A 25,258-nucleotide genomic window follows, 5' to 3' on the forward strand; every position below is an offset into this window, starting at 1 on the left:
ACAAGAGGAGTTCAATTCCCAGTAATCCATGTAAACACTAGGGTGGTATTTCAGGGTTCAACCCTCCATTCACGCTAAAGGCCAGATTTTCTGAAGCTCCTCATATTTAACTGTCCTATACCAGAAATAGAAAATCTGGTTTTCACTAGTTTTTTTTTTTTTTTCTTAAATCATCTCTATGGACTATGCCATCTCAATCCACCCCCATCTTCCAACATTTTTGCCAATAAATCTCTGTGCAGCTCAGTTTCACAGAAAGAGACCAACACCTTCCAGTGGAGAGCAGAGCAAAAAAGCCACTCACGAGTATATAGGACCAGCTAAACTTTTCAAAAGGCCTGATGAATTTACTGATGTTGAAGACATTTTTAAAACCACAATTTTAAGACTGTTTTTTTTTCTCCCCCTAAAAAAAAAAAAAAAACAAAACAAAACAAAACAAAACAAAACGCTGGAGGTCTCAATACATTATATGATCAAGTAGGAGCTGTGTCCTAAAACACGAAACTCTAAATGACAATTTCACAGTTTCCAATCCGGTTAATGCCGTTACTCTTCTTTGCCAGTAGCAGAGGAAGTAAAAGTGCCTGTGCCACTGCAAACCACCTCTACAAACTGCATACCTTTGTCATACTAAAACAATGACATATGAAGTTTCTAGTGTAGGCAAGCACTAACAGACATGTGCCTGCACATACACATATATACATTAAATATATGATTTATATTTACTTACCTGACATTTTATATAAGAGATTAATATTCCTAGTGCTCAGCTCAATACACCTTAAAAAAGCTGAAATTTTATCGGCAGAGGGCAAATCCTAAGGGGAGAGGTTTTTCTTAAATGCATCAGTAAGGGATTAAAGTTCAGAGTTCCTTTTAAAAATTGGATTGCAAAAAGCACAAGAACTGCAGTACTCAACCACATAAGCTATTCCTGTTCTTCAGAAATCCCAACACAGCCAGCTTGGTATTCATGTTTCAGAGATATGAACAGATGCAATGCAGTAAAGCCAGGCATTTGCAGAGATTCCCCACACATAAAAAAGAGAGTGGAAGATATAACACCACATCCTCAGACCCTGACATTCCAGAAATAATTAATCATCAAAGCAGCAAAGGATGTACTTAGCACAGATAGAGCTAGGAACACCTCATACTGTGAGGAATATTTTGAGGAAATCTATTGTGGGTGGAAAACTCACCCTCCCTCTGCTATAATAACGTTCTGCTGACATGCTAAATATATATCCTTTGGTGAAAAAACAGCCCCCGTGATTTGGTAAAATAATAATGCTGCATATATGATCATGATAGGATGCATTTTGTCTTTTTCTTTTCCTCTCTCTTTTTTAAAGCTCTCATGTCATGCAGAGTCTCTCCTCAAAATCACACAAACGTATATTCTAAAGCCATTTCCACTCTGCACCCTTTCTGGGAAAGTCACCTAAGTAGATACCACGATTGCAACAAACACGCTCTCTAAACAAAGAGGTCTGTCAACCGGCAGGACATGAATAAACAAGTTTTTCCTTCCCTCTTGTTAGTGAGATTTCACATAACGAATGTGTTTCTTCTACCAGCATTACTCAACAATTACGCCATTAACTGCCTCTTTCTGCCACCAAGCCCACTTTCTTCTTTTTACCTGTTTCAGTCCAACTCAATGTCCAATGTAAACTAGGTTACAGAGCAAAAGAATACAAACTGTACCGGCAAATGAGTTAAATGAGCAGAGTATTTGCACTTCACATGCCCACAGATGGAGATGCCCCCACTGAAAACATATAAAAATAGACACTTAAAATCAAACATGTCAAACCGCCCCCCCCTCCTTCCCCCCCGCCCCGCCATCACCTCCATTTTGCAATCCCAGTAAAAACACCGCTCGTTCCCTTCCTTCACCCCGGACACCCCGGGCTTCTTGCGGCTGCTTCCCACGCCCAGAGCGCCGCTTCCCGGCGGGCACACACCGAGCCCGGAGCGGCAGAGCCCCAAGCTCAGACCGCAGCCAGGTGATGCTGCCGCAGCAGCGGCGGCGCCGAGCGGCTTCTGCCGCAGCTCCGCGGCCGCCCCGGGCTGGGAACGCGCATCCTGCGCCGGGGGCTCCGCCACGCCCGAGCCCCGGCTCCCGCACGCATGGGCTCGACACCGGGACCGGCAACAGCCGCACGGCAGGGCTCAGCTGTCCTTCCCCGGCACTCACCACCGCCAGCCCCGCCGCAGCGACAAGGAAGACCCGGCCCTGCTGCCGCCACTGCCGCCGCCACTGCCGCCGCGGCCGCGAGTGACGCACGGCGCGGCCAATGCGCAGGGCGGGTCCGGCCCCCGGCGGGCGAGGGGCGGGCCGGAATCTCCTTTTCCCGGGGCCGGGGCACGCCGTGTCCTCTGGGATCCTGGCGGGGGCTCGGAGCTCCTGGCAGGGGCCTGGCCTTTCCAGCAGTGCTGGAATGCCGGGGCGCGGGCAGAGCGCTGGGGACAGGCGGCCCCCGCCCGCTGGGATACCGGCCTTTAGCCTTGCCGCTCTAAACTCAACACAGCAGGAGCCCACGGGCGAAGTTAAGCGCATTCCGGAATATAAGCTGTTCTAAATGAAGGTCTCAAGGGCAAGGCAGCTTTCCAGGGTTTGAGAATGCGTTAAGCACGAAATGTCACTTACTAATAGTAATAGTCAGTTTCTTTTCCCTAGCCTGTTTCTTCTTCCTTTCATGTGGCCTCTGGTTACCTGGCAAGCTCATTTGTTTAGGAACTCAAATTTTATAGAAAGTTTCAACCTCAAAAAAGGTTTGTTGTCAAAATCTCCGTTGCGAGAGGAAAGGGGGGGGGGGGGGGAAGAAAAAAAAAAAAAGAGGCCAATGAACAAGCAATTATGTAACCCTCAAGTACTGATTTTCTGGTTTTAGTGCCCTCTATTAGAAAAATACTGTACTCCACAAGAGCAATGCGCAAGCTGGATCCCATTCAGACCACCAAAATGACAGTCAATACTTGGAGCAAACCACAGACAGATGTTTGCAAGGACTCAGTATGGGGGAAAGAAGTCCCTAAGGTATGTCCAGTGCCAAGTATTTGTGGCCCTGACGCTGCATCTCTGGCAGTTTGCAGTGACTGTGCATTTAGCAGAAAATGTGTGATGGATCAAGTGAAAAATCACCTGTATTTGCATGGATCATGGGCGTTTAGAATAAAGAGCTACTCCAATATAAAATTACACCTGTCATGTAACATCTTTGGCTTAACCAGTGTTACAAGTATCTTCTAGAATAACTGAAAGCATATACAGAGGAAAACATACTTTTCTGTGTTTGTGTTTGTTTCTGTTTTGTTTATTTCATCGTCTGGAGACCTTTGCAAAATAGATAATTTCCCTTTATACTTGGTTTCCTCTGTTTCTGATTGCGTAGTCAAGGAGGGGAAGGTACACATAAACAAACAAAAAACCAACAACAAACAAAAACAATCACCCCAAAACAAACGAAACCCAAAAAAAAAAAAAAAAAAAAAAAAAGAAAAAAAAAGATGGAGCAAAGCAAAACCTGGAAGCTTTATGTGAGGGAGCCAGGAGTTTCTTATTGAAACAAATTTTTAACTGGTTACATTTCAGCTTCCTGGAGAACTTTCAGGGCTGCTCTTGCAGTTGTCTACAGGTGATGCTTGGCTCAGATGAGTGACCTAAAAAAAAAAATCCTGCTACAGGTTCAATATACTTTTGCTGCCTGTGTGAAGCCTTTTGAACTCACAGCTGCATGTGATGCTCACTCATCTTATATTCTCCTGTATATTTTATAACAGGCACTGCTTGACAAAATGTAGACACAATCCAGTGTCCAAATTAATTTCAGAAAATCAGAGAGGAGTGCACTACTCTGAAAGTCTTTATGCAATGTGTATATATATATATATATATATATATATATATATATATATATATATATATATACACACATATACATATATATAAAAAAGCAGGGATTATTTGAGGACAACTTTAAAATAGCCTTGAAAGTGATTCTGGGCTTTAATCTCCCATGTGATGTTGCATCATACATGATGAGAAGAAAATACCTCCAGGCTCTAAATAAACCTATTATCATTTAATCTCTAATGGGTTATTTTGAATTCCAAAGAGAATACATCTTTTGTGCACTTACACAGCACAGAAGATCACTCTGGATTTCCAAGTTCTACCAGAGGCTTAGAAAACCATAAAAAGGGAAACAGTAGCCACAAGCAGGCTGATGAAGAGCAGCAGGTTAAGCTGCCAAAACAGAAATCTGTGGTGGTGTGGCAGCATCAGCTGTACAAGAGATGTGGGCAACACCTTGGGTTTCTGCCAGTTCTCTCTTTCCACAAAAAATACACCAGAGCACTGCCTTTCTCAGAGGACGTAAGCATCCCTGTGATGTCCTGTTTGTTCCAGGGGGGTGAGTGGGACAGGACTTAGGTCTGAGCAGGCCATGTGCCCTCACTCCCCTCTGCTGGGAGCTGCCATCCTCTGAAGTCCTATTTCCCATCTTCCCATCAACACTCCCATGCCATCTGCTTTCCTGTACTGCTGTGGTGCTTGTGGTGAGTGCTTGGATTTTTTTTTTTTTTTTTTACTAATTATTATACTGTAACTTAAAAGGGAACTTGCCTTTTTTTTTTTTAAGTAGGTAACAATGTCATTCTGCATCACACAGGAAAGACTGACTTATTCAGCATATACAATGCATCTCTTTGAAATATGCTTACATCAGCCTTTGACTCCACTTGTGAAAGGCCTCCCCATTCCAAGGAGAACAGAGAACACGGACACAAAGCCTGCTATGCTTATCTACGTAGGCCGATGCATAAGAAAAGAAAAACACAGTTACAGGGGTGAAAATTTAATCCATCATGATTTAATTTAAGACAGTGGAAGTCTTCTTTACATATGGATGTCCCCTGACACATTTAACACACCAAAGAGAAGACTGCTGAAAAATCATGGCTGTTGTTTCTCTCCCTCTCTCCACATAGCAAAACACACAGTAAACACACATCCCGCCTGACATGGTTAATATCCTGCCAGTGCTCTGCACTGTTTTGACAATGAGATTCCTGAAGTCCTGACAGCCTTGTGTCCACAGAGGTCTGTAGACAGTGCTGTTCTGCAAACCTAAGATTTTATAACTTAATTGTGAAACATCTCAGAAGATATAAAGAAACATGACAAATATCACAATTATCACACTAAACAACAAAAATGTATATTATTATAATTAATTAATATAACTTTTGAAAAACTCCAGAAATTATCAAATCTTCCTACAAATTTTTCTCAGATAAATCATAGACCATATGCAGGTGAGCACAGACTGCTCCTTCAATTTACAATCTCATTAAATGTGTTAGGTGCTCCCATGAGAACATTTAAGTAACACAGATTAAAACCTTACCCCAGCTTTGCTTTGCAAGGGTGACTGCTTAGCACATCCTGGTTGTGTGCTTCCTAATGCATAAATACAAATCACAGAATTCCTGCTGCTGGGAGCTCACTGTCCTAACATAACCAGAATAGTGTAGACCCTGCCTGCACGTACATGTAAATATGAATGGTTATCAGCTTGCTTCTCTGAAGTGTGCCAAAGAGGATTCTTCTTTCCTAACTTTACAATCTAACTATGAAATATCTGGTCGAAGCTTAATTTTATAAACAATGTAAAATCTCAGCAAATACACACACTCAGGTGTTTATAAGGTGCAGTAAAAATAAGGCAGGGTAGAAACCAGTAAATTTGAGTTATTAAGAGAAAATATGGCAAGTGAACGAAGACTCATATTCTTATTTTTGCTTTTAAGTGCTTCTATCCCAGAGTTAGGCACGGCCAAAACCTTCATTATTCTCTATGGCATAAAGCAACTTCTTTTTGAGTATTTTTTTATTGCTATATCTGGGGAGGAACAAAGTCAGATAGCAAATACTGGCATAGGGAAGGCTCTCATCTGGATTTTCTACTTGAGGATCTTCAATACAAAATCTAAAACACTCCAGTCCATAGCCAGAGATTCGATCAGATCCTGACAAAAAAGCTGAAATAATGAAAAAAAGAAAAACAAGAAAAAGTTAGCAAATTGAAAAACAGAATAATCAAATGTTAACTGAAAATCATTAAAATAATTAATGTTAATGAAAATCATGAAGGGAAAATAGTGAAAACATACAGATATTTTTCTAAGCTAAGTATTATGCTTTGTTGAATTTGCAGCTGAATATAGATAAAAGTCTCTTACCTATTCACAGTAGTTACAAGCCCTCTTCTACTCTAGATTATAGACACTGTGGATGAGAAAGGCCAGGCTAGGTCTGGCCTTCTACCTTTAAAAAGAATGACCTAGCTTCTGCAACGCTTTGAGAAGGGTAAATTGTTTACATCAACACAGTGTACTCTCACAAACTGCAGCCTCTGACCAACAAAAAAACCACAAAAGTAAGGGATAAAGTAACTGCAAATTTCAGGGTGGTCCAATGCACTGGGCAAACCTCAGGGGATGTGAGAGGGGTCTGAGTTGTCCCTGTGCAATTCCTTGTGTTATTTTTTTGTGGTTTTCTCTAGAAAATGTGGCAGCAGCAGGGGTGAACACATTGAAAAGCTACTAATTAGAACTATAGTATAGTATATACTATGTGTGTTGTGGGGGGAAGAAAAGGGCTATGCAAAGTTTAAAATGACTGATATATTACCAAGCAACATTTTCTTTTTTTCTTCTGGTAACTTGTGAAACACAGTCCAAAAATTTCTGATGGTTTGATCTAACTTTGTATACTGTCTGTATGTCACATTCTGTCAAAGAGATAAAAATAAAACAGGCCAGGTTTATATTTCAATTTTTCCATTTATATTTAAAGCAACATTTTGTCTGATACATTTTATAATCCTGTTCATAGATATTCAAATCCCCTTAACCTCTGGAATCTGCTTGTTCATTTGTTTTTCAAAGATTCATATGACAATCCCTGAGTTATGGCTTGATACCTATTCCCCTTTATTCTTGTGGCTGACATAGATTAGAGGCAGAATATAGACACTAATCAAAACAAGACAAAGTTCCTTGAGCTTCTGTCCATCTGTTATGCACTCAATGAAAGAACAGGTCAGAAGTAGTTTATGCTTATCAGACAGAACAGAAGGACACTGTGCTTGTATACAATACCTTTTCCAGCAGATGCCAGTCAAATGTTGTGCATCCCTGGAGAAGAACTTGCAGCTCTTCAGGGAAAAACATCTTCCAATTTCTAGCTGGGCAGCCTCTTAAGAACCCTTGCATAAAGTCCTCAAATGGCTTCTTTACTGATTTATTGAACATATAATTCACATACAAATCAACATATTCTTTCCTGCAACAGATACCAAACAAGCATTGGTGGTGCTTTTCTAAAAGAAGAATTACAGAGAACTTTATACTTAATTCCTTTATTCCATATGACCTGCTTTGGTGTACAGACTCAGTCTTCACTGAGATCAGTTGTCAATGGCAGTTAGTTTTTCACTGAGTAAGCTGGGAGCATCTTCAGAAATAAAAGCGAATGCTGGCCAGAATGGATTCATTTTGGTAACACTCCTTTTTCTTCATGTGAATGCTCCAATTCCTGTCAGACACCTGGTTATTATAAAAGATGGAACCTAGCAGACCTAACTCCCATTGAATGCCCAAGAATTTCCCTGAAATAGAAATAAATATTTGCATAGCTGTTAATAGTTTCACTCTTATCTCTACTTCAGATGGGGATTTGTGTAGTGACATTGTACTATATGATCAATTCAATGTAAATGCTCTACTTCAAGCTTCTTAAACAGCCCTTTCATGGATCCTTATGGGTCCTCAGGTCATCTGCATAATTCAGGACACAAAATTTATTTCTGTCCTCTGTGCAGAGATTAATATTGATACATAATAATACATAATAATACACATAATAATATTGTCATAAAGCCTTATTGATATATTTCTCCTTCTCCTTTATGTACAAGATACATTCCATACACATAACTAAGCAGGAAACATTTTGCTCTTAAAGAACCCTTACAGAGGTGTGCTGGGTTTCACAAACAAATGATTTGTTTCTGCCTGAAAATACTGTTCAAGGTTATTTTTTACATTTGTTAGGAATTTTCCTGTTAATGCCAGGTATCTGTATATGCAGATATCAGGATATCCAAGGATCACCATGTTATCCACTGCTTGCACAAACTGACAGTTTTTGCACGTGTGCAGCAAGTACAGCAGGAACTGAAAGTGTACAATCTACTGGACCAAGACTAATGGCACAAAACAGAAGTCAATATTTTCTAACAATATATGGGGATGGGTGCAGACATGTTATTTCATACATTTGTAACAAGAAAACAGGATTAAGAAATATAAAAATAAAACTGACCTGTTATCCTTAGTGACAGGAATGTTGGCACCATTTTCTTTAAGTTCAACAACATCCGTGGAATCTCCTCCTTCCATTATCTATGCAAATAAATTAAAACACTGGCTGCTCTATCTATATGTGACAGATATTTATGTGCTACACCTCTCATTCCTCCTGAAGGGCCTGACATGGCATTCACTAGTCTGAGTTTACAGACAAGTTGTGGTCTTTGCACTGGGACATGTCTTGCCTGAGTACCTACGTAGGATGTCTTACCGTGAAGTCCAAGTCCAAACTATCACTTTCATCATTCAAAATTTTCCGGAGACTCCTATCCAAACACAAAAGGGATCAAAGAGAGAAGAAATGTGAGCATTCAGCGCACTTGAAAATTCTGCTAAAAACATCTTTTGACAGGCAGTATTTAAATGCATACATGTACACAACACCTACACTTAGACATAAACATGATATATGGCACTGAAATTTCATCATGCTGCTGACATAAGCTCAGCACAAATGCCTCCAGTAAAAAATGTTCCCAGGCAAGTCCATCCCCATGCCCTGTGTGCACAACTTTACACAAAGTTCAGTGACAACTGGGTTTGGAATCATTGCTTCCAGACATTATCTAGTGAGGAATTATGTGTGCAACAGAGAGATGATCTGGGAGAATTGTTATGGGGTGCATCACCTTTCCAAGTATTGCAGGCAACCTTGTGTTCCAATTCACTGAGGAACCTCAGTGAATTTAGCACTTCAACACAGTCACTGGGTCATGGGATGGGGTTCTCATCTTCTTGGTTGCTTGTATCACTTGCCTGGAAAACTGGGCTTCAGGGGCCTCGAAGCATTATGTTGGTGGCAGCAGCACCTCTGCCCCTTATGCCTGCCTGATATCTCCTCTCCCAGTGCATGGAAACTTTGTACAAGGGTTCTCAGAATTGGCAGCACTTTGTAATACTGTACTTGTGCAAGGCAATATAGTGGAAATTGATAATTAGTAAATCAGGAAAAAAATCCCACCATTAATAATTGAGTCATTAGTTCTTTAAAGTCCAAACTACAGCCCTTATATATTCACAGGGTGGATTTAAACTCTGGTGGAGCAGAGATCTGACACCTTCTAAGTCACGAGGTTTGGCATTTTGTTTTGGCAATGCCAGCCTCTGAGAGCAACATCCATGCCCTGGACAAGGACCTCCTTGGAAATCTGACCAAGGACCTCCTTTGTGGCTTCTAGCAGCTTCACAAAGGCAAATGTAGATGCTGTGGGTGCCCCAAATTCAGCCTCTGGGATCTCCCAGTGCATGGTCAAGTCAAGGGACCCAGCCAAAGCTGGGTCATACCGGCCCATGGTTGGCAGCAGATCCTCAAGGTCCTCTAGGGTGGGGACCAGGTCCAGTAGCTTTTTATAGAGAGCCCTGGGGAAGGGGAAGGGCACCATGCGCAGGTTAAACAGGGCCATTCCACACAGTGTCCCAATTAAGAGGAAGGTGTCCTCATCCTCACAGCTTCGGGCCTGGTTAGGAACAAGCACAACTGGTTAGGAACAAGCCATGACTGCCTTTTCCCATAGGTGGGGCACCCATCCACCCCTGCAGGGCTGGCTTACCTCTCTGGGGAACCACACGAGGCCGGAGGCGAAGTGGCAGAAGGCACTGGTGCTGGGCTGGCAGAGGGTCCTGGCTGCAACACTGAAGAACTCCTGGGACACCGCACCTTCGTCCACCCCCATCTCACCCAAAAAAGACACCTGCAAGGCCCGAGACACCCGCAGATAGAGACATCCATGTTGGCCACAAAACCAGGTTCCTTACCTGGTATGCAACACGCCAGTAATTACACAACCGAGAGACGCTGATTATTTATCTCACAGTTGTGCCAAGCTGGGTACTCGGTAGTAATCCACAAATCAAGCACATTCCACCAGACTTTTTGAGCCATTATTTGTACACAGAAGTTCAGAGTTAGTAACTGTCCAAGTCTGTTATGCTTGGTTAGCAATTTTCAAACAAGTTCCTTAACCCCAGATAACTTCCACACATGCTCAGGGTAAGGGTCTTCAACTGGGCAGGGGTCTCACTGCCCTGTGGGCATGATTTTAACTATTACAATTAACACAGTTCAGCTACAGGCTACGTGGACCAAGTTAGCAATTCATATATGGACAAGTTAGCAATGTATATACATCAACATCTTCATTTACTGCATCTTTAAGGCTTTTCAGTTCCCGGATGTCCTTGGCTAGGGAATGCTGGCTGCTGCCTTTTCCACTGACTAGGTCTCCTTTTTTCCTGATTAAGCTTGACAGTGTCCAAAGATCACACATGGAAAGGCATCCGGCCTTAGGATAACCTTGATCCTCCGTGCCCTCGGAACGCCGCGCAGGGGCGGGCCGGGCAGAGCGCGGCGGAAGCGGCGGCCATGCTGCGGGGCCCGGCCCTGCTGCCGCTGCTGCTGCGGCGGCCGGCCCGCCCCGGCCCCAGCCCCGGCCCCGGCCCCGGCCCCGGCCCCGGCCCCGGCCCCGGCCCCGGCCCCGGCCCCGGCCCCGGCCCCGGCCCCGGCCCCGGCCCCGCGCACGGCCGGCACTGCCATAGCCAGCGGGAGCAAACCTCGGGCTCGGCCTCGGGATCCGGCCCCAACTCCGGCTCGGGCTCCGGCTCAGCGTGGCCGCAGCCCCTGGAGCCATCGCTGCTGCGCTTCCTGGTGTGCCCGCTCTCCAAGCGGCCGCTGAGGTGAGGATGGGGCGGGGGAGCCGCGCCCGAGCCCTGCGCGAACCCAGGTTAGTTAGTCCCTGCTCCTCATGTTTTCGCTTGGATGTTTCTCCCCCTCTCCTGACTTGGCTGACCAGGTACGAAGAAGCTACGAACGAGCTCATTAACGAGGAGCTGGGCATCGCGTATCCCATCATCGACGGCATCCCGAACTTGGTTCCGGAGGCGGCCAGGAGGACGAACAAGAAGCCGCCGGCCGAGGGTCCGGAGCAGCCGTGAGGAGCCGCCGTGCACGGCGCTCACCCGGCCTGATGGCCGGAGCAGGGCTGCTGCCCTCCCTGCCCACGCTGACTGTCCTCGTTCCCCTCCTGTCCCTGGCAGGCCTGTTCTACTCGGCCAGCGTGGACGAAAACTTCCCCCAGGGCTGCACCAGCACAACCAGCCTGTGTTTCTACAGTCTCCTCCTTCCTGTTACAGTACCAGTTTATGTGTTCTTTCACCTCTGGACCTGGATGGGGATTAAGCTTTTTAGGCACAACTAGTGCAGTGCCTTTGCTAACCCCTGGCTTCTCTAAATCAACATAATTTGTTTAATCTCATCAAGTATTGCAGTTCATTTTGAGAGTTTCCCTCTGGTACTAGGGACTGTCATAATTTTCCTGGTAGGATCTGGAACTGTAGGAAGCAGCAGCCCATTGTTAACTACTGCTAATGCACATGAAGGGTAGGAGTAATACAAAGCACTAATTCCCTCACTTTTATCCCTTCAAGAGTGCTGTGCATTTGTAGTGGGACTAATTAGAACCTTAGGTTTCATGAGGAAGAACTGTACCCTGACTGAATAAACTAGATTAAAATTAAAACATGCTATGATATGAATCTCTCTGAGAGCTTTGGGGCTTTTTAACCAGATGTGTGTACTGAAATATGTTTGTCTCACTGTCAGAAGAGCAAAAATTAAAATACATCAGGCTGGTGTTTAATAACAAGACTTGAGATGAGTCAATTGAAGACATTTCTTTCTGGGATGATACCCATGTCTGTATGTGAAGTACATGCAGATCTTTTCTTTCTAGGGCCACGATGAGAATGCCACATGCCAAGTTCTTAACAGCACACAGCTATGAAGGGAGCAGGCCAGTGCTACAATGAAGGTTTCTTCTTTATGTTTTGCTTTTGGGTAGTTTGTATCTGCAATGCAAAACATATTAATGTCCTTTGAAACATGAAATTGCTGAAAAATTAAGAAATGAGGCACCAAGTTGTAAATGCTGCACCAGGCTGTAAATGCTGTGGGACACTTAACAGTGCAGTTACATTTTTCAGGCTGCTGCTGAATAATATTGTGATGCACAGTGTGAAAGGCAGTGCTCAGGAGGTGTGCCCAAAGGCTGACTTGAGCTAAGGGCAGCTGGTTGTCAGAGCTTGTACAATAGGTGGAGACTTGAAATATAGAGGACAGTACAGAGCACACCCTCACTGCCTCTCTAAATAAATGCCTCTCTCAAATAGTGAGGAGCCAGGAAGGAAAGGTAGCTCTGGGAGTCTTTGTGAATTTTGTCCAAAGTAAATGGGAAAGAAAAGCCTTGACAACTCTGGTTGGCAAGAAAGCTCACTTGGAAAGCACCATGGCACCAAGGTCCGTGGTTCCTGTGGCACAAGCGTGGTGCCAGAATTTGTGTTAGTGGCAGGTGGGGCCCGTGGTCCCTGAGCTGAGCCCTGCTCTGGGCAGATGGCTGATGTCCCATTCCCACATCAGTCAGCTAACGGCTTTTGCAGGACAGGGCCAGCATCACGATTCCTGTGGGAAACGCAACTGCCACAACCTTCGGATCAGTGTGGAAGCCACAGATTAAAGGCACATGGAGACAGCAGCATTGTAATCAGATGCTCATCTCTCTGGCAGGCACTATCCTTCCTTCCCCTTCAGACAGCATCTCCATGAGAGAAATGTAGTTTTGTGGCTGTGTTGCTTGCTGACCCCTCAGGCTGCTTCCCCAGACGCTGGGGTTTTAATGTGCTAGAAGGAAGTCTCAAAAGTCAGTCTAGCAGCAACAGTACATGACTTTGATGACTGAGCAGTTCTATTCCATTACCTCAAAGCCACTTCACAGTAAACAGCACTGCCACTTGCATTTAACTTATGCCAACAAAGCTGCCTGGAATAAGGAAATGCCGCCTCCAGATTTACCCTACACCATCTAGGGAACATGTTTTATAATAATTTGAGGAGCAGTTCTTTTGCTGGATGCTCAGAGGATACTGAATCCCTTCTGCCAATATACAGTAACACTGAAAATCAAAGAACACTGCAGCAAGATACTAAGAGCTAACAAGTAATACAATTTAGTATCTTACCTTTAACATCTTCCTGAAATCTTGGTTTGAGGCGGTTTTTAAATTTTTCCACATATCCTGGAGAAGGCAGTGTCTTCGGACGCAAAAATTCCATGCCTCAGGGATGCATATAAAGGGCATCTGAATAAAGGGTATCCAAGGATTGAAGTAACAGTCTGTTAGCAGTGTGTTTATCTCTTCTGATTGGTAACAAAATTGGCTGCACTTACAATAGGGTGCATGGTCTTGGACAGAAGAACCCTGCATTCTGTAGTATGAACGCAGATCTTCTTTTCCCTTTCGAAGATGCATGGATACTTGCTCAGCCTCTTTAGGACTGTCTGAAAGGACAAGGAAGAAAAGACATGCTGATTTTCCCTTGCAAAACCAGAGCTCAGGGACATATCTGCAGACTGAACTGTCAGTCTGTACCCTGGCAAAGTTCCGTGTCTCTGAAATGAGACTTCGAGTGCATGAACACTGCAGTAACAGAGGTTCACATCCTAAAAACGGCTCCTACACACTCCTGTGAGTGAGAAGCAGAGAGAGGCATCTAACCTCTCTGTGCAGACAGACACTTGTCTACAGTAGTGCCTCTAGAATAAAACAGAGTAATTTTAACAGTATCTTCCATAATTCAACTAAACCAAAATGTCCTGGATACTCAGGTTATGACATACTGTTTTTAAAAACTGCTGGGTTTATTATATGTAATTCCAAAACCAGATGCTGATCTAAAAAAACAATCTAATTTAAAGTGTTACACCTACAGTGTGATAAGGTACCAACTTCAGGTAACATGCTAATTGGCTTTTGATTCTATGCTGTTGCTCAAACTTCCTCCTCCACTCTGGCTAATTGGTACAAAATTGGTACATTAGCAAACAAAAGCTTTTGAAGGAATTAGCCCATTGCCCTACAAATTGCATAAAAGCTTACTTTTTTTTTTTTTGCCAAAGGAAACTCCTACTATGCACATTTCCATTTCATGCTGCTTCCTCTGACACTGACTGCATTTGGTAGCTAATTTTCACTCTGTGTCAAGAAATGCCACAGATTATTTTTTATTACCACAGCTTTGTTTTAAGATGTAAATACATTGAAATGCTCAATAGGATTTCTAAATAAAAGTTTAAAGACACCTCAAAATACTTCTCTTAATTAAACATAATAAAATCCAGAGAAACACAAAAGTATAGAAACAATCTCTCGTGCTGTTATTTCACAATGATTATTAGTTCAAAGCAAACAGAGCTGTTTTAAGATGCTGGAGGGCAGCTCCAACTCTCAGAACCAGAGATGGGATCATCTCAGGAAAGATAGCTGCTGGATAACTGTAGCTGCTGGAACACTGGGATGGTAAAGAGCTTGCATAATTTAGAGCTTTGGAGGACTAGGGAAAATGAGGTGCCTTTGAAATGCGCTGGGTTAGTCTCTAGAGTTTGCTTCTATGTATATATATAGATGTAGGTATATATATAGATATATATAAACTATTTAAATTTAAAAAATAGTGTTCTGCACTGCTGGAAAGATTTATACTTACTACTGTATAGAAGCGTGAACATATGTCAATAATCCCTCCCACTTCATGTACATGGAAGTTCCTTTCACATACTCTGAAACCAGTTTTGGAGTTCACCTGCATTGAAACACACAATATATCAACAGCAGAACTAGTGAGCTGTGTCTGTCTGGCAGGACAGGACTGACAGAGCTTTCTTCAGAAAGGGTTCTGAGACCCTGCACAGAAGTTATGGGATAAAAGTGCTCAAGAAGCACAGTGCTCCACAGTGGGAAGTCTTAGAAAGCCATGTATAAACTAGAAGGAAAGCAATTTTCATCTACAATTAAGATCCCTTAACAGGACTCCATCAGAAAAAGTGTATTTCCCTTGGAGTGTCTTTCATGTTTCCACAATTCTCTATTCATGTTCCTCATTGTTGTCTGGAAAAGATATTTGCAGGGGGATAGTGAAGATTTAAAGCTCCAAATCATGTAATCACAGAGGAATAGGCCTGCTGCAATTTTTAGTTTATTTATCTGCATAAATACAAATTTGAGAGTCTAAACTTTGTGGCCCAATTCTGCATTCTCGGCCAAAACGATATTCAAGTCTGAACAAAATTTAACAAGTCTGATTTATACTGTGTGCTCGAGCCTTTAACTTTCATAAACTTTGAACATCTCCACAGGAGAAAGTATGGTTGTCCAGAAGAACACAGTTATTGCTTCCTTTGTTTCCCTTGTTCATGTACAGCTAAAGAGGTTCTAATGCTGTTGTCCCAGAGAATTTGTCAGGTTAAGCATCACAGAGCATTACTGTGGCAGCCACAATGTGCCAAACAGATAAGAGGTCTTTTAAATGCTCTGAGCAGTTACTGGGATGAGGGATCTCACCAGCAGAAAGGGGAATGGGCATGTTACATACAGGACACTACATCCATAGCTGTGCAGGCATCAATAGATGCACTCCTGACACCACTGAAAGCATTCTTCCCGCTCTCATGGCTCTAACATGCTTTAGCTCTTCATTTCTACAGAGGCTCAGTTTGACACAACTCAAGCAGGGCTTCTTCAAAACTCTGCTGGTGTAGAGCCAAAGCAGTGTCAAACCCAGAGAATTCAATAAGTGAGAAGCATTAAAATACTGTAGGCTACACTGAGATATCCTGTCTAATTTGGATTCAAACACCTTCTCACCTGGTAAAGCATCTGCAGTATTTGCAGAGGCCCAGTTTTAACTGGGTCCAGGTTGAAGAGGCTTGGCCCTATCATCATGATCTCCTGGACAACTGAGAGCAGAATTTTCTGGGAAACCCTCTGATACAGAATGACCAGCTTCTTGAAAAAGGATGTCTCTAGATTTGACCATAGGCATTCTGTAAAGAAAATAGTGAGGTCACAGGTAACATACAGATCACTGCAATTTGTGGGTGAAGCTGTTTTTTCTTTTTATGAAATTAATTGAAAAAAAAAAAAGTTTAAGCTTGCACTACAAAAACTATTAAACCTCAGACAGAATGTTTTAAATTCTTGTGCCTTGCTGCATAGTCCCCATGTTTCTATGTCTATCAAAAGCAATTATTTCAAGCTCTTGCATACATTACATCAGTGATAATAACTCTTTGTTCTGCAGAAGAAAATTACCAAGCATTTAAATCATTCAGTTCTACCATCATATAACCCTACCAAGAGTTTGCAGGCCCTGTGGCTGGAGCTTCATGATGGCTTCAGCCAGAAGGATTAGAGATAGGATAGTGTCTTCATCGTTCCCCTGTAGAAGGAAAGGCAAGATCAAGTAGACTCTGCAATTTTCAGGTGAGATGGGAGAGGAAGACAACAATGGCAGTAAATTCCTAATCTCCTTTTGCACCTTCAGAGGGGACAAAAAAAAAAAAAAATAAAAAGAGACAAGGGTTAAAATGCAATTATATTTTGCCAAAGTAATTAGGTTGGCATGAAATTCCTAAGTTTCATGCACAAATCCAAATCTCTTCAGCATCTCTGCAGTGAACAGCCTTATATCAAATCCTTACCTCCTGGTAGACTATTTGGTTTTTACTGATCTTCCCATAAAAATGTTTCACTTCTGACATGTCTACACCTGAGACTTCTCTGGAAGTTTTGAAGTGTTTGTCTCTATCACAACATAAAAAAAAAAAAGAAGACTAAATAATTTTTCTACTGAATAATGAAGCATTGTAATATCAGAAAATACTTTGAAAGTTCAGCCCCAGCTCCCATGGGTATAATTTCATGTGTTCTAAGAAGACAGACAACACAAACCACTGTTTTGTGACTTGATTAACATTCTGTCCTTTCTGTCTTGTGTGGCTGTGAACTATTAATGGTAGACTCCTGTATTTCACCCTAAAATGACTCCCACTTCAGTGCCAGAAGGAGCTATTAAGGATCCTTTGATAGGTGTAATATTGCCTGGAGGGATTATCATAATCTGCCAAATATCACTAAAGGATGATCTGCTAAAATGTGAGCTTCTCTAGCACATTTCAGTAGGACCAGGGCTATAAAAATCTTAATATTAGCTTGAGCTTTGAAAAATAAAGTCTTGCTTCTTGCAAATTCAGGTAAAATGAATATTTTCTATGTATGTGACCTAAAATAACACTTTCTGGTCAGTTTACAAGCAGCCAATATATTCTGTTAGACATGTCTAAGTCAGTACATTCTACCTTTTGTCCAGGAAGCTTCCATTGATGCAAGCCTCAGATGAAAAGATCAGTCTGATATTCCTGATAGTAAAAAAACCAAAAAAGTCAGTCTTTTCAACTTCAGGTTTTTAACTCTGAAAGAACAAAAAACATGTACAAGGGTGTCTGCACCTGACCACACAAACTTTTACCAAAAATACCAAAACTTTTCTTAGCACCACTTCTCTGTCAGTGTTGCAGAAGACATTGTACTTAAGGACTTACTGATCTTTGGCAAGCCACCTCTGCTCTCCAGGGCCTTGTTTAGGGAACCTGCTCTAGGTTCTGCCCCATGCCAGCCAGTGCTCCATTTTGGTGAGTGCTATCATGGAGATTCTTCTTCTGACAGGTCAGAACATTATCTGCTTTTGTTTGTTACGCAAAATAAAGGCAATGCAACATGGGAGGGAGGAGAATTTCCTCTTTGTAGCACGTGGAGGGAAATTCCATCAGGCTATCAATTTGCTGCTGCACAAAAGCTGCGTTCCCAGAACCTGAAGGGACATCAGACTTACTAACTCCCAGTATTCCTGATTCTGTTCTTATTGAAGCATCTATTTTATCAGCAATTTACTGTCAGGCCCTTCCTACTGAGATCTGGAAAGAACCCACTCTTCCACCCTCTCAACCATCACTTTTCACATGATCCAAACTGTTCTAAAAGTGGTCAGGGAAACATTTAGTTCCAAGTTAGCCAAGCTTTCAAAACGCTCAAAATCATCAGATAGAGCCAGAATTTCCCAAAGAAAGTAACCTCCCATATAAAACCAGTGAAAGACTGTAAGTGTAAGGCATCCCACAGTGGTATATATGTATTGCTTTTGAAAATGGGCAATTAAAGAAGTGACCACTAATTTTTAAATGCATTAGGCTTTTTGCACAAGCTGTGGTCTCCAGGCAGGGTCTTTCACTGATTTAACTTGTCAGCTCCTCATCAACTTTGTGCCAAGGTACAAGACTGGGCTTGGCTAAATTCTTGAACAACAGTTCCTACAATAGCCTCCAAAGAATAATAATTTTTAGAGAAAATCATGCATCAGGGAAAAAAAAAACCACAAACAAACCCAAACAGCAAATTTCTGATTTACCTTTTTATACTCCTAAAAGGTTTAGAATTAGAAATCCATACATCCACTTCTTTATCCTCCAGAGTGGCAATTCCATTCAAATACAAATTCTGTGTGAAATACATTAAAACATTGACAAAATTTAAATTGTAGCAGGTGGGATTCTTTTTTTTCTATCCAGTCATTACAGGAAGATTTCGGCCTAAGTATGAACAAATTAAGTGTCATCCCTTAATGATCCAGATGCATTAACTGCAGAACATAAATAAATACAATACAAGTTAGTCTGCAGGTAAAGCACAGGAAAAAACTGCAATAGACATATATAAAATGGAAGTGCTACAAGCACGGTGGAAAATCCAAATGTTTCCAGCAGTAATGTAGAAAGTGGTAAAATTAGAAGCTATGATCAAATGTACACATACCTCGTTCCCCTCCTTGCAACGGACAAAGCTTTGGTGTAATCCCGCAGTAATTTTAATCCCCTTTTTTGATGCACCCTTTTCTGTGAAAGAACAAAAAGATTGTTGTAGGAATATTTGAAGAGAGAGTCACTATCTTCAGAGAGTTAAGTGCACAAAAGTGGAACAATAAAAAAACCCTTAAGACAGTAGTTATCTGTTGTAAGTTTGATTCTATGAGGCCATTACCCATGATAATCAAGCAGCAAATGGAATAATTGGCAGAATTTGTTGGGATGGCCAAGCAAGGATGAGATAAAATGTTTGCCTTTCAGTGTAAACATGAAATTAAGAAAGCAAACATCTCTATGGAAGGAACAAATACAGATTGTATACATCTGCAGTGGTCATTACTCTGGCAGGATTTTCCAGTATTCACTGGTGAAGTGATGGGAAGTGGTATCAACTGATTGGGGTTCCTCTCATCTTTCAGTTGTCCTTCATCACCAGAACCAAAGAAATAGAATTTGTCCAAGGAACGAACATAGACCAGGGTGTATTGTCTGCTCAGGGAAAAAAAAAAAAAAAAAAAAAGTAATAATAAGCAAAAACCACAGGGCAAAACAGAATAAAATTTACAAATACGTTTTCAGAGTGTACACCTGAAGGTTGTCTTTAAAAGTCCTGACAATCCAGATAAAGAATCCCTTTAACCACAGTGTTACAACTCTTCATTGCATAAACATTCAGCAATAGACACATATGGACTTGGATTTCTTATACTACCCCCTAATGTTTGTGATTTACCTCGATTCCACATAAAAAAATAGTGTTATGCCATGCTTGCTTCACACCCTGCCGTTTTCAAATGTGCAGTTTCTGTGCTGCTGAGCCTGATACCAAGCCCAGGTGAGTTGTCAGGAGACTTTTTCTGGCCCAGTTCCAGAGGGCAAAGTGGACCTGGGTAATTATCACTGTTGTTCAATTCTTATTAAGAACCTACCAGTTTGTCAGTCTGGTTGGGAATTCAGTGACTCTCCTGATGCAGGCTTTTGACAATTCTTTGCCTTTTGGAACAAAGTACAAACCCAGTATATTGTTTATTAAAAGAGAAAAAGACCAAGGGCTTTTGGTGGTTTTTGAAGCTTTCTCCCAGTGCTCACCAGGGACTGAAGGTGCTGCTGTCAGTGGGGCTCTGGCAGGAGGGTGGCTTAGACTTGAACAGTGGATAGACACTGACAGTGCTGACCTATTGTGACACAGGGATTTGAACATCTTGGTGACCCTCATCCCTACTGTTCTTCAGTGACTCCCCAAAAGCATTGACCTTAGAAGACAAGTCATTGGCACATCCCACCTGCCACAGTCAATGTGTGAAACCCTTGCTCCCCACAGCTCAGCCACCACACGAGGCAGGAGTTCATTCCGGGTGGAGTTGTGACCCAGCTGGCCAGACCCTCCTGCTCCAAAGGTGCACACCAGCCCCTCCTTGAAATGAAGAAACATAGGTTTCTGCTGCATTATTAACAACAATCACATAGTCACAACCGAGAATGAGGGCCAGCAAAGCACAACATGCTATGTGGGACTTGATTCAAAACATGCCTTATTCAAACATTAGGAGGGTTCACTTTGCATCAAGTCAGATCACATACTAAAATCCAAACAATTTAGCTCCTGAGAAAAGCTATTTAACTCTTGAGAATAACACCCTGTTGCTTAAGAATTTTACTTGTATGAGTAAACCCTAGTGAATTAGATGTCATTCATATCTTCTGAAGTTCCCAGTGTACTATAAAAACAAAATTTCATAAAGTACTGGGAGTTGAACTGCACCTCTTTGCCTCAGGATTCCCATTCACCATATCCCTGCCAAAGGCTGTGTGCAGGTGACAGGAATATGAGAAAAGACCAGCTTTCCCAATAGCTTAGATAATACCCCTTGGGGATCATTTCAGGCTTAGGTGGAAGCAGGCATCCATCCCAACCCAATTTCTCTATGCTTTCTTTTTTCCTCATTTCTCTCTCTTTCAGCAGAGTATCTTTTCTCACAAGGTGAGGTCTCAGATGCTGACTTTCCATTTCAGACTCACCTTGGAGAGAATCGCAGTATGATCTGCCCCACATGTGACAAATACAGTCTTCCAGTGCTCTAATGCTCCAACATATGTTGGGCAGTCCCTGTCTGGAAAAAAGACAATACTGCTAAATTGAAAGAGTACTGGAGGGTCTCGTATACAGAAAAAATTAGAAGACAGGAGGATTAAGTGGTTTTCAGCCCTCTCTCACAGCAATTAATGTAATTACCCCTCCAGTATAACATATTCTTTCTCATAATGTTCTGTGTTTTTCATATTACTTTATTTTTATTTACTTTGGTCTGAAACAAAATGCAGTACTTCCATGGCTGCTTGCCAAATGGTACTTGGCTTCCAAGTATCTGATTCTCAAGAGTGTGGACACATTCAGAATAGATTCTCTGTCTGTCTAGGGCAACTCTTCTCTAGCATTCTAATTTTGAAGCTAAGAGGTGATTTAAATTCTTCTCTCACATTGTGTTTACAGAGAATTAAAGGAGATTAAAAAATATAAAATTAATTTCTTTCATGCAAGACTTCCTGAGAGAAGACAGGAGTGGAACTGTATGTATAAGACCTCAGAGGTTTTAAGAGCCCACACTATGCAATTAGCCACATAAAATGATTGCAAATTCTGTACAGAAAAACAACCACTAAATACACCGTTCCTGCATGTCTTTCCTGCTCAGGAGACAAAGAACATATCCAGATATACTTTCTTCAAAAGACTTTACTGCCCACTGCTGCTCCACAGGAGCTTGACAATACTGAGGGGCAATTTGGTGAGCTCACTGACCAGGAATACACCCTCCTGGTGCTCTCCCTCCTTACCTTTCATGTCTCCGAGTCCCAGCTGTCCGAAACTGTTCTTTCCCCAGGAGTACACAGCTCCAGAGAGTGATACAGTGGTGCTGTGAGCTCCTCCAGCAGCAATTTGAGCAAGTGGGATGCCCTTTAGTCGTTCCACCAGCTGTAGTTCAGGAGTAAGCATGGTTTGGCTCCCCACTCCAAGCTGTCCGTGGGTGTTCTGGCCCCACGTGAAGAGCTCACCCCCTTCACACACAGAACAAAAGAAAACAGCTCAGCCTCACTGCTTCCCTTATTTGCACTTTGAGAGTAGGAGCAAAACTCAGTGTTGCTTTCAGGGACCCAGCTCCAAGGCAAGACTATAATTTGTAGCCAAATTTGTTTTCTTCTGACCTCTTTGGGACAGTCCCATGTTGCCATGTGACTCAGCACAGCAAGATTAAAGGCCCCTAAAGTCATATTTGCAAGAAGTTCCCTACCAGAAAAGTGTTGCAACTTAAGAATGAGCAGGTTTGGTGACTGCAGAGTGGAGCAGCCACATCTGCTCTCCACAACACACCTTTGTGGAGGGGCAGTGCTCAGGAACTGGAGAGAGACAGAGAGAGATGCAGATCCCTGGGTGCTGGAAGGAAGGACCAGCACTGACAGCCAGTGCACCTTGTATCCCCAACTGCTCATTACTCTATAATGGTATCACCAGCTACTCCAAGCAGCATAAACACTGCCTTCTCAGAGCAAGCATGACCTCTGTTTGGAGGAAAAGTGTTCTTGAAAGAGGCTACCTCTGCATAGTGCCATGGCATGCTGGTCCCCACATGCTATTTGAACAATATTTCGGCTTCCCAGTCCTTTCACCAGCCTACAAAAATAAGAAAACAAAAACCAAAATAAATATATGCTGTGCTGTGAGACAAAGTAAAGGACAAAGATGGTCTGCTCACCAAGCCCTATCACTTTTAGCAGGAAAGAAGTGGAAAAGCACATGTCACTTTTAAGGTGATTCACCCATCTCTTATGCTGACTTGCTGTAGCAGGGCTAACTGATTTCACTGTGGTTTGCTCCACAAGAAGCTGGAAAAGAACCATGCTCAGCCTGATTCTGTTACCTTGCCCTGGGCAAAGAATATCACACAGCAATCTGCTGGGCCATTTCTAGATGATGGTTACCCTGACAGTTTCATCAGAAAGTGGTAAGGTTCAGACATGCTTGTGTCTTTCACCTGCAGTTTTCCCAAGCCAGGGGTGATTTGCAAGGCATCTGCATTGCTCTGGTATGTTCTTCTGACCCTAAGTTTGAGAGAAACCTGTCTAATGTGCATCCCAAGCAGCTCAGATCTTGGTATCATCCTCAAAATCTGTTCACTTCTGGCTGAGTTAAAAAAGGAGATAATACTAGGAAGGTATGTGTTCCAGTTCTCCTCTACAACAGGAACATGCCTCAAACTCTTGGATATTATCTGGGGGAAAAGCAGGCTGCATTTTCTGACCATTGCCATCCATACCTTCACTCTGTGAGAGCTTCTTACCTTGTCTTGGGGCAGTTTGCTGAATCTTTAGCCCAGTGTTCAGAAAGCTTCCCGTTAGGTGAAAGAATGAGCTTATGTGTTTCATCGTGGTTTGAGCAGCACACCTCCTCATTCCTCGGCGACTGTGCGTGCTCTGTAGGACACACACAGACAGACACGGTGGTTACGCTATGGGAGCTGGCACTTTAACCACCTTGGCCCCTTTCCCAAAGTCTCAGTGTGCTACTGCTTTCAGCAAGAGCTTCAGCTTCTCAGGAGACAGTGAGACAAGTGTGTGTGACTTATTTTCTCAGGCTCCTTAGGGTTTCAGTGTCCTGCCTACCCACTGGTTTGTTTCATGCTGGATGACTCCACACTGAAGGACCCTTCTCTATCTCTTAGGCTGCTGTGCCACAGGCTCCCAAGACAACCAGTGAAACATCAGCAGAAGCACAGTCTGTTGCACTTGTACACCTGTGGAGATTGTCTTACAGAGACAAAGCACTTCCTGAGGCATCTGGCCACCCCAGACTTGTCACAGCCTTGGGGATAGGAACGCCTTCAAATCAAGCACTTTACAAGGTGCTGGAGAAGCAAGGATGGAAAATTCACTCATTGCCTCTTTACAGCAGAAAAAAGTACCCCCTTGTCTACAGCTGAGGGGCTGCAGATGCTATCCCGACCTAGAGGCACCAGGGACTCAGTTACTCGCATGTACCTCTGCTCCAGCACAAGTGCCTGAGACCCAGGATGTCCAAGAGTGAAAGGCGGTCATCAGCAAAGCCTGCCCTAATTTACCTAACACCTCCAGAGACTCGCTGCCCACCCTTCTCACACATCAGACATGGAACTAGCGAGGAAAATCCCAGTCTATTCCCCAGCACGTTCTCCCTCCTTCCAATCTCGCACGCGTTTAATCCCCTCACGCCCCGTCCCCGAGAAGCCGCACAGCAGATTGCTGCACTTCCAGCGGTTCCACCTGCACGGACCCGTCCTCGCCCACTCGCGGACCCATTCCCGGGGGTCTCCCGGCGTCCTCCCGACCGCGCCACTCCCGCCGGTTCGTACCTCCCCGGCTGCGCCCCCGGCCCCGCTGCCGCCGCCGTCCCTCCGCCATCCCTCGCCCGCCGGCAGCTCGGGAGCGCCCAGGCAGCGCCAGGAACGCAGCGCCGGGGAAATGGAAACCGAAACTCACCAGGGGCGGCGGCAGCGGGAGGAGCAGCAGGAGGGATTCCTGATACTTAGGAGCCTGGAGCTGGGAAATTCTGACTCCTGCGGTGAACAGGCGTGGGCTAGTAGGCTCTGGTGGGTTCCCGGCTCTCTTCAGCCTGCGAAGTTGCTGCTGCCCAGGTGGGAGGAGAGGGCAAAGCAGAAGGCAGTGGAGGGATGTCGGCATCTTCCATGTGCAGAATGACTTTATTATTCACTTCGGAGAGTGACCCGCCCGTGTCCATCCTGTGGAGAGTCGAGAGACCTACTCTGCTGCTCAGCTGTATCCCAGCTAAGAGCCCACGCAAACCCAGAGGGGCTGCTTGGCTGGGGGAAGTCAAACCGCAAGTGAAATGCTCGGTTTGGAAATACATCAGCATCTAAAAGCTACCTGCTTCCATTGTCCTTTAAAGACCCTGTGAGCTTCCTCTGTCCCAGAAAGACCGCCCTGCCTGCCTCACCACAGTCTCACTGGAGTGATGCATGTAGGACAACCTTGGTGATGAAATAAGGGATACCCGTGTGAATGATGAAACA

The 25,258-nt window shown here is 43.4% G+C and overlaps 4 protein-coding genes across 4 annotated transcripts in view; 2 read left to right on the top strand and 2 right to left on the bottom strand.

Moving 5' to 3' along the window:
• The window catches only part of HERC3 (HECT and RLD domain containing E3 ubiquitin protein ligase 3), a 48,634-nt gene extending 46,338 nt beyond the window's left edge, over positions 1-2,296 (bottom strand). Inside the window, exon 1 of the mRNA XM_021549321.3 lies at positions 2,210-2,296. The gene's annotated coding sequence lies outside the window, so the exon portion shown is untranslated. The remainder of the gene's footprint in view (positions 1-2,209) is intronic.
• Positions 2,297-4,864: 2,568 nt separating this feature from the next.
• LOC110480917 (putative E3 ubiquitin-protein ligase HERC4) lies at positions 4,865-24,684 on the bottom strand. Its single transcript, XM_021549236.3, has 23 exons — positions 24,581-24,684; positions 23,534-23,666; positions 22,790-22,866; positions 22,032-22,253; positions 21,216-21,307; positions 20,480-20,610; positions 19,537-19,685; positions 19,147-19,226; positions 18,743-18,831; positions 17,637-17,696; positions 16,980-17,082; positions 16,633-16,816; positions 16,144-16,322; positions 14,987-15,082; positions 13,671-13,781; positions 13,462-13,581; positions 10,002-10,142; positions 9,736-9,908; positions 8,663-8,717; positions 8,405-8,484; positions 7,180-7,363; positions 6,710-6,809; positions 4,865-6,057 (listed from the first exon to the last, which is right to left on the bottom strand). Exons 1-23 carry the CDS (start codon positions 24,627-24,629, stop codon positions 5,843-5,845), a joined length of 2,823 nt encoding a protein of 940 aa, XP_021404911.2. The 5' UTR covers positions 24,630-24,684; the 3' UTR covers positions 4,865-5,842.
• On the top strand, positions 10,485-11,382 carry PYURF (PIGY upstream open reading frame). Its single transcript, XM_031504695.2, has 3 exons — positions 10,485-10,537; positions 10,876-11,124; positions 11,241-11,382. Exons 1-3 carry the CDS (start codon positions 10,485-10,487, stop codon positions 11,380-11,382), a joined length of 444 nt encoding a protein of 147 aa, XP_031360555.2.
• PIGY (phosphatidylinositol glycan anchor biosynthesis class Y) lies at positions 11,306-12,094 on the top strand. Its single transcript, XM_021549232.2, has one exon. The coding sequence runs from the start codon at positions 11,415-11,417 to the stop codon at positions 11,643-11,645; it is 231 nt and encodes a 76-aa protein (XP_021404907.1). The 5' UTR covers positions 11,306-11,414; the 3' UTR covers positions 11,646-12,094.
• Positions 24,685-25,258: the final 574 nt, after the last annotated feature.

Source organism: Lonchura striata, chromosome 4, assembly GCF_046129695.1.
Source record: "Lonchura striata isolate bLonStr1 chromosome 4, bLonStr1.mat, whole genome shotgun sequence".
NCBI lineage: Eukaryota > Metazoa > Chordata > Aves > Passeriformes > Estrildidae > Lonchura > Lonchura striata.